Source organism: Rhinoraja longicauda, chromosome 26 (genome assembly GCF_053455715.1).
Source record: "Rhinoraja longicauda isolate Sanriku21f chromosome 26, sRhiLon1.1, whole genome shotgun sequence".
NCBI lineage: Eukaryota > Metazoa > Chordata > Chondrichthyes > Rajiformes > Arhynchobatidae > Rhinoraja > Rhinoraja longicauda.
This window is the reverse complement of record NC_135978.1, coordinates 22,603,025-22,617,917: the sequence shown is the minus strand read 5'-3', so window position 1 is coordinate 22,617,917 and position 14,893 is coordinate 22,603,025. Positions and strand designations below refer to the sequence as shown.

The window sequence follows — 14,893 nt, the reverse complement described above, 5'->3', positions numbered from 1 at the left end:
AGACAAAGGTCAATTTATAACAACAGTTTGTGAGTTAGAACAAGCATGGTCGGGCAGCCACATAGATAAAGTCACGTCCCTGCCGTCAGCAGCCCAGTGTTATCATTCCAATTATTTGTTCAGCGCAGAGATAAACATAGGTTTCAGGCCTTTTGATGTTTGTATAAGATGATCAAAATGAAAATGGGTTCAGAACACAAACCTGGCTGCCTGTCACTGATAAGATAGACTACCTGTGCCCTCTAATACCCTGAGGCTATTGCTACTGTGGAATCTGTCCACGTATGTTGTGAATAATTTCCATAGCATCGGACCAACAGATGAAGAACTGCATTTGTACTGTTCTGAACAAATTGTTAGTGTAGATTTCACAAATACTGTGTTCCAAAATCTTAGATCTTGTCAGATGTCCAGGTATGAGAAGGACAAGTCAGGTGAAGAAGGGGAGAAAGTGGCAAAAAGCAAATTACATTTGCATGTGTTACATGGAATACCAAAAGTAAAACAGTGCACCAGGGGCTCTTTAGAAGTCATTGATAAGCTACTCAGACTTCAGCTTTGTGGCTTCTAATGTCAGCTCAACCTCTCAGTATCTGTAACACACTCCAGCCTGCACAACACCCGATATGTAATCATCCCTTACCAGCCGTCACTCTATATCATAGTTTCTGAGACTGAAGGTTGGAAGGAGATCTGTGCCTTCCAAGTGGGAATTGAATTTCTGTCCATCAAGGAATGCCCCCATACTCCCCAGCAGAAGCTCACAAATTCTATATTCTGTATCCATTTCTGTATTTGCCCACAAGCACATGTAAATATTTGCATGGGATTTCAATTCCCAATGTAAAACCATTGTTTGGTATGAAATCAGATACAAGTCGTTCTGCCAAACAATTTTTTTTGCAGCTTATCTAGTGAGTAGTATCAACATTTAAACTCATATTGTACCTTAGCCTCTGTCTCTCCGCGATGTAGAGTATACAAATGATGAACAGCACTCTGCGAGGATGAGCATGGGTGCGTCAGGATTCGAAATACATGAAAGTCGTGACCTTGTGTGTCAGTGGTGACCAGCAACATTCCTGAAATTAACATCAATAATTCATTAAAAAGGGGTTAGTTACATCAGTAACATAGACGCATTTTAAGCAAAGTTTTATAATGCTAAATTAATGGTACCAAAATGATACTGTAAAGCAGCGACGTAGATTTGACTGTTAATCTAAGGTCGCATGCTGTGACAGCACACTGGCCAGAATCAGGTAATCAACCACACCTGAGACCCCACTTTTGCAATTTCACGAAAGTGATTATAAATTCATCCTTGGTATCATTCAGTCATCCTCCAGTCACTGCATTCCACTGGAGAAATAACATGCACTTACTGGGAAACAACTTTAGTTTTGGTCATAAGCTCATTACTGAAGTTTGCAAGGCGATTTTCTGCAACTCAGTCAGATGCTCTAAGTTGAGGGACTGGAAGTGAAAAGATCAGTTTAGTCTGACCTCCTGTGCAAGACACCATCTTGGTAAAGGAAGTTAAGTGTACAGTGGTGATACAAGGAACTGCAGTTGATGGAATTTTGAGAAAAAACACAAAGCTCTGGAGGAACTCAGCAGGTCAGGCAGCATCAATGGAGGGAATGGACAGGCAACATTTCCAGTTGGGATTCTTCTTCAGACTCGGTGTGCACTGGATATATAGCCACCTCGGCTCATTAGACACAACTTGTTCTTTATGGGACATTTAACGTAGTAGACTGTTCCAAGGACATAAGAAATTATTAAGCCAGATGAATAAACGCTTGATCAAATAAGTAGGTTTTAAGTGAGAAAAAAGATGTATAGGAGCAGAGATGTTTAGAGAAGCGATTTGAGAGCATGAATTCTCCCATCAGAGAAATTGAAAATGATAATTCACAAAAGGGCTTGAAAGTGGGGGATGCGGGTAGAGGTAGAGAGTGTAATAATTCTGGTATTTGGAAATATTTATCAACATTTTTAAACCATGGTGTTTCTTAATTCCATGTTCGCGGCACTGCGATGTACAGACTGCATTTATGCTCTTCTCTCCCCACCTCTTGCGTAAAGAACAATATATCCTGAGAGAACTGTTCTGCAATGGACTGTCCTTGTCCCTGCCTCACCCTTGGAAACTCTCTCAGCATTGGGTCATTTAGCAGCAATGATCCCTTGCAGGTGGAAGAGTGTTGCTTAGAGTTCAGTATATAATTTAAGAGTTAGTTGCAACCTTCTGGTTGAATGCTGACGACTCCATGAATTTGCAATTCAGCAACTGAAGTTGCCAGGTTAATTTTTCTTTATGCAAATTTTACAAACAGAATTGGCGTCACTTGGATTGCTGATTTTAAAATAAGGTTAAAACCGTGGAGCAATATTTAGGCCAACTACTGTGCAAATTCTCTCATGTTTTTGTCTAAAAGGAGGAAAGATGAAGTTATTCCATCCTACTGCACACCTTGCAGGAACCATCAGGAGAAACAAAGTGCTTGATCGTGGGGTCCCCTTGATTTGGAAGTAAATGGAAGGTGCAAATAGACTCATCTAGTACAACACCATCTACAGCAAGAGGAAAAAATGACGAGGCATCCTATCCCAGGCCCAGAACATTCCTCTTATTCTGGATCTCTTACACTGGACCTCCAGCACCACGTCTGTAAACATGTGCATTCTCTCCTTAAGTCTCTGACCCATCAACTGCATGCTCCAGACCTTCAATAGGAGGCGGTGCAAGCTGCATCAGTTTGTGGAAAGATATGCCCTGTCAGCATTTAAATGCTAAAGCTGCAAAGCTGGCGGCACGGTAGCGCAGCGGTAGAGTTGCTGCTTTACAGCGAATGCAGCGCCGGAGACTCAGGTTCGATCCTGACTACGGGTGCTGCACTGTAAGGAGTTTGTACGTTCTCCCCGTGACCTGCGTGGGTTTTCTCCGAGATCTTCGGTTTCCTCCCACACTCCAAAGACGTACAGGTATGTAGGTTAATTGGCTGGGTAAAATGTAAAAATTGTCCCTAGTGGGGTGTAGGATAGTGTTAATGTACGGGGATCACTGGGCGGCACGGACTTGGTGGGCCGAAAAGGCCTGTTTCCGGCTGTATATATATGATATGATATGATGATGATTTTTGAAAATTCAAATTATGATAATCAGCAGTTATGGCAAAAATAGTGTGTGAAATCTAGGCTTTCACGCAGGCTTGTCTGATTAGCAGGGTTCCCATTTCGGCCTGTTTTCACCCTTTGACCAAAATATCACTGTTTAAATACACTGTTTTCTGAGTAAATATATTGTCTGCTGTTTAAATCAACTGTGCTGTTTTGCTGGAAAAATACTCCATTTGTGAGCACACTCCAATCCTGTAAGGCTTATATGATGTCAATATTTATTTCATTTAAAAAATATAAACATTCATGGGTACACTTTCATCTGGGATAAAATATATCAACTGCCTATTGTATACAATACCCAATGCCTAATGCCATCAACAAGATTGGATTTATAAGGTACCTTGTTCGACAGGAACCTGTTTGTACCACCACCCCAGTAGAATTTCCACCCCCCAGAGCATTTGAGTCTAGAACTACAGGGCACAGGATTACTATGGGAGAGAAGAAATTTAACAGAGATCTGATAGCCAAGTTTCTTTTTACATGAAAGGCGGTGGTTATCTAGAAGGAGCTCCCACAGGAGGTGCTGGAGGCAAATACCGTTAGAGTCAGTGACATACAGCACGCACACCGAGCCTTTAGTCCAACTTGTCTATGCTGATCAAGATGCTCCATCAAAGCTTGTCTCATTTGCCTGGATTTGGCCCATATCGCTATAAACTTTCCTATCCATGTACCTGTCCAAGTATTTAAAAGGCAGTTGTACAAGTACATGGATAGGAATGATGAAGGGGCTTACAGGACTGATGCAACCACATAGGATTGGCATAGATAAGCATCACAGTGAGTAAGTGTTGCACAATATGATACTCTGAAAATGTTCCTAATTCCTGCTACAAAGAAAATGAAGCATATTGTGGCATGTTTATAATCTCAGGGATGCCTTGGAAAATGAGATATTTCTGTTTTTCTGTATTTACAACAAAAGGGTGTTAGACGAATAGGGCATTGCTAAATAATGAGATCGGGAACCTTGCACTATGGTGTGAGAACAACAACCTCGTCATTAATGCCAACAAGACAAAAAAGAGTTGGTTGTTGACCTGAGGAGGGGTGAACACAACTTTATCCTCATCAATGGAGCCACAGTAGAGGTGGCTGATAGCTTCAAGTTTCTAGGCATCCATATCACCAGCAAAGTAACCAGTTCTCTTCATATTGATCAAGAAAGTTCATCAATGTATTTACTTTCTTAGGCATTGGAGAAGAATCAGCATATCCACGGATTCTCTGAATTCTCTAGATGCACAATAAAACTGGGTGGCACAGCTCGTAGAGCGGCAACCTCATTATGCCAGAGGCCCAGATTTAATCTCGACAAATGGGTGCTGTTTGTGTGGCATTTGCTTGTACCCCATGTGGGTTTCCTCTGGGTGCTCCAGTTTCCTCCCACATCATAAAGGCATGCAGGTTTGTAAGTTAATTGACCTCTGTAAATTGCCCCTAATGTGTTGGGTGTTGATATAAAAGTGAGATAACATAAGAAGTGGTGTGAAAGGGTAATCAGCCGTCAGCGTGGACTCGGTGGGCTCTGTTTCACATATCCAGAGTTGGAGTCGTTAAGCACCAAAGGGGGCAAACTATGTGTGGAATTGAAGGATATAGGCAAGGTTTTAAATGAATAGTTCTTACCCCTATTCACTCCGCAATCAGACGAAGAAGGGACCCAACCTGAAATGTCACCTACAATGTTCCCCGGAGATGCTGCTTGACCCACTAAGTTATTCTAGCACTTAGTATATTTTATCTATTTTAAAAGCTGTTGAAGAATCTACAATCAACTGATGGAATTTGGTAACCAAACAAAGCTTTCCTCACAAGGCAAACTCAATGAGTTTGACGTATTAAATATCCGGGGGGAGGGGGGGATTCTGTTATAAGGTAATAAAAACCCATAAAATTGGGTTTCGCCTCCCACTGGCTAAGCGGATAAAATGGCAGCGACAAATCACACTGCCAGAGCAAAATCCAAGTTAGGAAAACTTAGGTTTTGCAAAATCCCTTTGCAAAGATTTACTACCCATCGTTCAACATCTTCCTGCAAATCACACTCATGTCATTACTCAATGAACATGAGAATGAAGCCTGTATCGCTTCTGTGTCATTCCCAGCATGTCATACTCCACAGTGTACTCCTACTCCAATTACTCATTAGTTTTAAGAACAGTTTTAGAAATTCATTGGGGATCATCGAATTTGTGTATTTTCTTTATGAGCTTTCCAGATCTTTCATTTCTCAACTTAAAATTATATTATTTTGGTTGGTTTGCAGTAAATTAAAAATATCTTCAACCAGTTAATTGTTTGTAGGTAATCGACTGTGTTTTAGAAGTGGGACAAAGGTTTCCAAAGACAAAGACAGATGTCAGCAGCATTCCCAGTATCTGCTGCAATGTTGCACCTCATCTCCAATAAGCTTCCTGCCAGAGTGGAGAAAACCTACAAGACAAATGGGAAACATTTTAATGCAAGTGTTTCCACTCCAGGCCCACGGTCACACAACTTCAGTAGTCAATCTGCAAAACACAGATGATGCTTGCATGCTTGTATGTTGGAAGGCTGAGCTACAAGTCATCATCAGCCAGATCATTAAAGGTACAAGAGGATAAAGTTATTGAGTCAGAGAGTTGTGCGGCACATGCCGACCAAGTTGCCCATCCAAGCAGGTCCCTCATATCTGCGCCTGACTCAAATGTCTTTTAAATGTCATAATTATACCTACTTCTACCACTCCCTCTGACAGCTTGTTCCATGTACACACACCTACCTCTGTGGAAAAAGTTGCTCTCAGGTCCCTTATAAATCATTCTCACTCCCAACTTAAACCAATGCCTCTAGTTTTAGACTGCCCTACTCTATGGAAAAGACTGTGACTATTAACCTTATCTGTGACCCTCATGATCTAATAAACCTCAAAAAAGCCTCCAACTGTCCAGGGAAAAAAGTCCTAGCCTTCCTTTATAACTCAAACCTATCAAGCCTTCCCTTATAAATCAAACCATCCAGATCTAGTAACATCTCTTACATCTTTTTTTGCACACTTTCCAATTTAACTACATCCTTCCCATAGCAGGGCAATCCAAACTGTATACAATACTCCAAATGTGCTTTACTAACAAATATGTACATGCACAGTACACTTAAGATCAGAAAGACAATGATCCACTTCCAACCTGCCTCATTATGTTTTATGTTTCAGCTTGATAAAACTCACTGGGTTCTCTGTCCCACTCTCTTTAAACTAAATGTTGCTCAATTTCCAGTAATTTTTAAGTTCACCAGGTTCACTGAAAATATTAAACTACTATGTAGTATGTAAAAATCTGAAATAACATTTTACTGGGATATTAATAAAAGTAGCCCTCAAAAAACAAAAAGTCTGCAAAACCAACACCAAACTCCCACGGGAGCCTCATTAACAGAATTTTACTGTACCTGGCTCTCAAATCAGTTATTTTATTCTAACCTCCGTCATGGGAAGTGATTACTAAGTGGACTGAGGAAATGATTATAAGATGTTCTTAAAGCCTTCTTGAAAATATGCAACATGTCCCACCGATTTATGGGAAACCTTGACAATAACTGCTCAAAATGAAGGAGGAAAATTAAGGACGGCCTTGTGAATCTAAAATCCATGTACTGGAAGTGCACAGTCCATGTAAATGAAAGTAATAGTGCAGTATCCCAAGCCACCCACTTGGTCATCCATCTCACTTGTGGCAGAGTCTGCAATTCCCACATTGGCTTCATCAACCTCCTCAGAGCCCAGAGAGGCAGAGTGGAAGCATAACATTTTTGATGCATAACATCTAAAAATGTGTCAGTCACTGTGGAGGTATCTACTAGAGATCCCCCGAAATGTTTCAGGGGATTGTCAGAGGTGTGTCAATATTCACAGAGCTATCCTAAAAGTGCTTCACTGTTTAGGTTCTTCTTAAGAATGTGTAAATAATTCCATCATCCCTTCTAAACTTCTCCTCAATTTCCTTGTCAGCAGACCACACTCAGTCTGAATTGGCGACGACACTTGCTCCTCAATGACCATCAATACAGGAGCACCTCAAGACTGTGAGCACAGTTCCCTTCTCTACTCTTTCTATACTCATGACTGAGTAGCCAGACACAGCTCCAACTCCATCTTTAAATTTGCCGATGATACCACTGTTGCTGGACAAATAACGGGTCACGATGAATCAGGGTACAGTAGGAAGATCGATAATCTGATTGAATGGTGACAGAACAGCAATCTTACTCTCAATGTTACTAAGATGGAAGCTGAATGTGGAATTCAGGAAGGGAGAGCCGAGGACCCATGAACCTGCTTTCATCGACAGGATGGCAGTGGAGACTGTCAACAGGTTTCTAGTTCCTGGACATACAGATCTCTGAAGATCTGTCCTGGGCCAAGCACATTTATGCAATCGCAAAGAAAGTTCATCAGTGCCTTCATTTCCTGAGAAGATTGAGGAGATTTGGTATGTGGTCGGATACTTGATTGAGCTTCTAAAAGGTGTACAGTAGAGAGTGTACTGGTTGGTTCCATCACAGTCTGGTTCAGTAACTCGAACGCCCAGAAAAGGAGTAAGCTACAGAAGGTGGTAGAGTGCCCAGTACTTGCCTCCCCACCATCAAAAGCATCAACATGATGCATTGCCTTAAAAACACAGCTAATATCATCAAAGACCTTCAACACACTGGCCATGCTCTCATCACCTTACGATCATCAGGAAGGTGATACAGAAGCCTGAAAACTGTGACCTCCAGGTACAAGAATAGCTTCACCCATCAACAGTCAGGTTTTTGAACACTGCATAACACTAAATATAACCCCAGAATGTAGAAACAAGGAACTGCAAATGCTGGTTTACAAAAAAGTCACAGGGCACCACTGAGTTACTCCAGCACTTCGTGTCTTACCATAACCTTCCTCAACAACTATGGTCCACGATGGACTCTGTTTTGGTTGCACTACATACTTCAGTTTTGCATCATTATGGTCTGGTTACCTGGTATTATTGACTTAATTTATTGTATTACTGATGTTATTGCATTAATCGGTCTGTAACGCTGCAGCAAGTAAGGGTTTTATTGTTCTATTGCCAGCACGTGACAATAAAACACCCTTGACTTGATATTTGTAGGGAATTCCCATCCTGTGTCAATTCATGAGCAGAACCCTGCAAACACCACTTATTGATCCCATCAGGGGTAAATTTCATCCTATGTCAAAATAAGCAAAAATCTGTTCATTATTTTGCTTCAAATACTTCTGCGTTGAGATTCCCAGCATGCCTGTGGCCTTTTGATACGTGTTCTAAAGCTTGCAGCTTTATTTGAAGCTCCTTACTTTACACAGCTGCTAACACAACAAACCGCACGTGCCATCAGTGAAATGCTGTTTACAATCATCTTTTCTTTGAAAATCAGCAGCATCAAGGGTGTGGTTGGCATAAGACTGATTGTTAATAGCTGCTTTGTTGTTCAGCTTGCTTATCTAATACAAAAAAGTGGGGGAAGTCACACCAGAAGAAAAAGTCCGCTGATTCTTATCTTGTTCGAGAATAGCTAATTGGATTCAATCACTGGAAATGTATTTTGACTGAAAGGGCAATAGCTTACTTCACTCCAATTTACTGTTTCCCGTTTTTCACACCAATTACTTAAGACAAAAAAAGCCACTGAGCGGAAAAGGAGAGGATGAAAAGCTAAACTGAGATCATCCATGTAGAAAGGGAAAGATATGGTTATAGAATTAGAAAGTGCTGTTTATGTTGTAGCTGAGTCTGTAAACACTGAGGCAGACACAGCACTGGCCATAAACTAGCCCACGCCCCGACGAGGTGCCAAGCCACAAAAAGCATTTGCGTCAAGAGGGAATAGGCGGAAGAGAAGGGCTTCTAATTATAGGCTCTGGAAGCGGAAGCACCGAGTGATTGGAAGTTTAAGCGTTGTGGTGTGTTTATCTGGGTGTTTCCTCTCCAGGCTGGATTTGATAGATGAGGCCTGGCCTACAGGGTGGGATGGAAATGTCAATGGCACAAAGTGTTCCCCAGAAGCTAGTGAAAACTACTGTGTCTCGCTCAGGATTTTGTGGCCTCACATTAATGTGTAATTTTGAACTAAAATGAATGAGCAGCATGAAACTTGAAAGGAAATTTATTTAGGTTTTGGCCACACAGGCTGGATATTTGATAGAACAGTGAAAAACTGTTAGCCATATAATATCAATGGAAAGTAATTCTAGGCTTCTTAAGAGTGTTAGATTTAAGACTACCGATCCTTATGATAGGTTATACATTTGACATGCATCTTAAGTAAGTTCAGCTGTAACTTAAAGTAATTTTGAAACATTTTTAATGCCCCAAAATTTATCTTGTTACTTTGCAACATAGAAAAGTGCAGTGATCCATTTGATCCTGCTCCACCATTCAAAATGATCATAAATTTATAAATCCTTTGAACTTGCTCCAGCTTTCTCCCATTATCCCTAAGGAAAGCATCTGTGTCCTTGCTGAATATATTTAATGATTTGTCTTCAATTGTTTTCCATGAAAGAGAATTTCATATGTTCATTGCATTCCAAGATAAGAAATTTCATCTGTCTTAAATGGTTAATCTGGCTATTGGAAATATCCTGCATCTAATCTGTCAAGTGCTGTTAGAATGTCGTACATTTCTATGAAATCCCCTCTCAATCTTCGAAACTCGTGTGAATATAAAACGAATTGACCTAACCCCTCTACATACGTCAGTCTAATCATTCGAGAAATCAGTTTGGTAAACCTTTGCTGAACTCCTACAGCAAGAGCATCCTTCCTCAGATAAGACGACCAGACTGCACACAATACTCAAGGTGTGGTTTCACCAAGGCCAAAGATAGACACAAAAAGCTGGAGTAACTCAGTGGGACAGGCAGCATCTCTGGAGAGAAGGAATGGGTGACGTTTCAGCTCGAGACCCTTCTTCACCAAGGCCATGTACACTTGCAATCAGATATCCATCTCCTGTATTTGAATATTCTCATGATGAAGGCCAGCGCACAAATGGCCTTTTCACGCCTGCTGCTCCTTCATGGTTATCATCAGTGACAAGGACAAACTCTCCTTTTCCCAACCTATTGCCATTCGGATATCCTGACCTCCTTTCATTGCCACCGAAGTGGTTAATTTCACATTTATCAACTTTATAACTACACCTGCCCACTTCCTCAATCTGTCCAAATCAGCCAGGACCGCCTCAGCATTCACAAGTCTTACTCTCCCAGCCAGCTTTGTGTCATCCACAAACTTGGAGATATTACATTTATCATTCCACCATCAGCCCTAAATAGTCACAAACAATAAAATTAATTTGACTCCACTATTACTCGTAGGTTCAAGTTTTGGTCCTAAATAGTGCCAGTCTAAAAATAATCTAGCAGCTATTGTTAATCTTGGGAGAAACAAAGGGCGATGAAAGGCCTGGATAGACTGTCAAGAATTAAGGAGATGAAAAATTTTGTTTGTAAGAAATATTTGCAATATTATGCATCAATAATACTGGAGGTGAAAATTCACACCACATTCATAGGTTCATAGTTTATACAGCACAGCAATAAGCCCTTTGGCCCAATGCGTCTATGCCAATCCATTTGTCTGTATTGTGCCACGTAGGCAGTTTTCCACCATCTCTGCTCAAAACACATAGCAATCTGAGTTTCAAAGTAGTGAATCTGAATTAGATTCAGCACTCCTCTATCTGCAGGAATTTCTGCAAATTTTTAAATCAGCATGTCAATGAGGGAATAAAAAACAAGGAGAGCTATTATTTGAGTGTCAAGATAAAAGAAGTACATCCTGGTAATCAAACAAACCTGAATACTTTTATCAACAGGGTTATTAAGCGCCAGAATAAAAATAGAAGAGCGGAGGAAGTGAATGGAAGCTCAGTGTGCATGCTGTCAAACCAGCAATTTTCAATCCATGGGCCGGTGGGGAAGTAGCGTTTGTAGGTTAATGAAGTCATGCCAAGCTCAACGAGCACAAACTATTCATTTACTCTAGCTAAAAAAAGATACTGTGGCGGGCCGAGCCACTTTGGTATCGAACCATCATTTGTCAGAATTGAACTCTCGCGTGGACCGGGCGTGATCTGGACCGACCAATCACGTGGTCAGGGGGGGCGGGCCGTCGTGTGCCAGGAGAACAAAGGATTTGGCAGAAGGAGTTTGAACTCGGGCACGTGCGGGTGAGCGATGGGGCTGTATTCCGTTAATGATTAAACAGAGTGTTTACTCAACACCCTGGACCTCTTCAGTGGTGACCCCGACGATCCAAAATGGCCATGTCTGCAGCCGACAACCAAGACCAGCAGGACGCAGTTTCAATCAAACTGCCCATTTTCTGGATATCACAGCCGCCCGCACGTGTGGTTTCAACTGGCTGATGCCCAGTTCCACATCCGCCAGATCACCGCCGATACCACCAAATACTACGACGTGGTCAGTGCGCTGGACCAGGACACCGCCGGGCGCATAATCGATTGCCTTCGCCAGCCACCAGCAAGTACGAGGGCCTCAAAGCGCTCCTCTTGCGCACTTTTGGTCTCAGCCGCCGCGACAGGGCAGCCAGACTCCTGCACATGGATGGCCTAGGCGACCGCAAGCCGTCCGTGCTTATGGATGAAATGCTCGCTTTGATGGACGGACACAAGTCCTGCCTCCTGTTCGAACAGGTGCCCGAGGACATTCACCTGCTCCTTGCGGACAACGATTTTATTGAGCCCCGACGGCTGGGAGCCTGTGCGGACATGCTGTGGCAGGCGAAACGGCAGGGTGGCCGAACCATCAGCCGGGTGGCAGCGGTTCCAAGGCAGGTCAAGCGGCCGGACCCAGCCTCCACCGAAGGTACGGCAGTGAAGCTGGCCACAAGCACCGCCGGCAAGGGTGAGTGGTGCTACTACCACCAAAGATGGGGTTCCGCGGCCCGCCGATGAAGACCACCCTGCACACATTCCAGGAAACGCCTCGGCCGGCCGCCAGTAGTGGCTACTGCTTCCAGTCGAAGCATCGCCTCATCTACACCTGGGATCGTCATTCGGGGCGGCGTTTTCTCGTGGACACAGGAGCAAAAGTCAGTGTTTTGCCCCCATTCTGGGGCCGACACTTATTCCGGAAAGAGGGGGCCTTCTCTGGCTACCGCCAACGGCAGTAAAATCAAGACGTACGGGGTCCGCACAATATCACTCAACTTCAACTCCTGTCACTTCAAGTGGCCCTTAACTATCGCCGATTTCTCCCAACTGCTGCTGGGTGCCGATTTCCTCTGGGCGCACTCCCTGCTTTTCGACGTGAAGGGCCAACGTATCGTCAATTCTGAGACGTTCAAGTCGATCGACTTGCGCCATGCCGAATCGACTGCGCCACATCTCAGCTCGGAGACCTTCTCCGATAACAAGTACGCCAGGATCTTGGCCGATTTCCACGACAACATAACCCCCCCGTTTACAACGGCCAGCCCCAAGCATGGGGTGAAGCACCATATCCCCACCACCGGTCCGCTACTCCATGCACATGCAGGCAGGATGCCCTCCGATAAGCTCCAACTGGCCAAAGACGAGTACCGCAAAATGGAGGAAATGGGCATAGTGCCCCACTCAGACTGTCCGTGGGCATCCCCGTTTCACATGGTCCACAAAGCGTCCGGGGGCTGGAGACTTTGTGGGGACTGCCACCGTCTTAACGACGTCACAACGACTGACCGATACCCTGTCCCTCACATCCAGGACTTCAAGGCCAATCTGGACGGCGCCAAGGTTTTTTACAAAATCGCAGGGTTCGTGGCGACGGCTCTCATCACCCCGTTCGGGCTCTTTGATCTCCTACGGACGCCTTCCGGCCTCAAGAACGCCGCCCAAGCTTTCCAACGGCTCATGGACACAGTGGGCCGCAGGCTGGACTTTGTGTTCATCTACCTCGACGACATCCTCGACGCCAGCCGCTCTCGCCAAGAACACCGCGCACACCTCCGGTTACTCTGCCAGCAGCTCAACGAGCATGGCCTGGCCATCAACCTTGCCAAGTGTCAGTTTGGCCTCCCTTCCATCAGCTTCCTCGGCTACCACATCAACCTGCACGGTGCGGTCCCGCTCCCGACCAAGGTCGAGGACATTCGCAAGTTTCCCCAACCCTCTACGGTGAAGGGACTCAAAGAGTTTGTCGGCATGGTCAATTTCTATCACCGTTTGGTGCCAGCAGCCGCCAGGATCATGCAACCGCTGTTCAAGGCCCTGGCCAACAAGCCGAAAGAGCTCGTTTGGGACGACGCAGCCACGTCTGCATTCAACAACGCCAAAGATGCGCTGGCAAAGGGGACGAAGTTGGTACATCCGCGGGCCAACGCGCCAACAGCTCTCACGGTTGTCGCATCTGGCACTGCCATGGGCGGAGTGCTGGAACAACTGATAAATGGAAGCTCGCCTTTTTCAGTGTTACCCGAGATTCCCCAAGCAGAAATACATTGTTTTCGACCGGGAGCTCCTCGCGCTCTACCTGGCCATCCGGCATTTCCGCTACTTCCTCAAGGGCAGGGATTTCACAGCTTTCACCGACCACAAGCCACTCACGTTTGCCTTTGCCAAGGTGTCTGATCCCTGGTCATCCCAGCAGCAGCGTCACTTGGCCGACATCTCCGAGTACACGACTTGCGTCCAGCACATCGCAGGCAAGTACAACCGGGTCGTAGATGCATTGTCCCGCACCGCCATCAATGCTATCCACACTTTGGCCCCAGGTGTCGACTACACAGCCATGATGGCCACCCAGCGAGAGGATGAGGAGATGCTCGCCTACCGCACTGCCATCTCAGGCCTGTTGTTGGAGGAGGTGTGATTCGGGCCCGCTGACACCACGCTCCTTTGCGACCTGTCTATCGGACAGCCAGGACCCATCATCCCCGTAGCCTGGCGCCGCCGGACTTTCGACACGGTTCATGGTTTGGCTCACCCTTCCATCCGGGCAACAACGGCACTGGTGGCAGCCAAGTTCATGTGGCACGAGTTACGCAAACAGGTCGGCAACTGGGCCAGGGCATGCATCCCCTGTCAAACCTCAAAGATTCAGCGACACATCAAGGCGCCGCTGCAGAATTTCGCCCTGCCACTCCGGCGTTTCGACCACATCCACGTCGACATCGTTGGACGGCTGCCCCCATCCAGAGGTGTCACCCACCTTTTCACCGTTTCATGAGATGGCCAGAAGCCGTTCCGCTCTCGGATACCTCCACTGCGGCGTGCACACGTGCCCTCACTGCCCACTGGATCGCCCGCTTTGGTGTGCCGGTGGACATCTCCTCCGACACGAGGTGCGCAGTTCACCTCCGAGTTGTGGTCAGCAATGGCCCGGCTGCTTGGCGCTCAGCTGAACCGCATTATGGCCGACCACCCGCAAGCAAACGGCCTCGTGGAGCGTTTTTACCGGCACCTTAAGGCTTACCCTAAAGGCATGGCTCACAGGCCCGGATTGGATGGACGAGTTGCCGTGGGTCCTGCTGGGGATACGCACTGCCCCACTGGTGTATGGCGCCCCGCTTACGGTCCCAGGGGTCTTCATCCCGGCGGCACACGGACATCAGGAACCAGCCACGACCATGCTGACGCGCCTCCATGACAAGGTGGGCGCGCTCTCTCCAGTCCCAACGTCCCACCACGGACTTACCATCACGTACAT

At 45.3% G+C, this 14,893-nt stretch overlaps 1 protein-coding gene across 6 annotated transcripts in view; it reads right to left on the bottom strand.

The window, feature by feature from the left end:
• The window catches only part of bcas3 (BCAS3 microtubule associated cell migration factor), a 681,054-nt gene that overhangs the window by 441,679 nt on the left and 224,482 nt on the right, over positions 1-14,893 (bottom strand). For all 6 annotated transcript variants that reach the window (XM_078422068.1, XM_078422067.1, XM_078422074.1 and 3 more), the window contains exon 14: positions 949-1,082. In XM_078422068.1, coding sequence (XP_078278194.1) covers positions 949-1,082 — 134 coding nt within the window. The remainder of the gene's footprint in view (positions 1-948; positions 1,083-14,893) is intronic.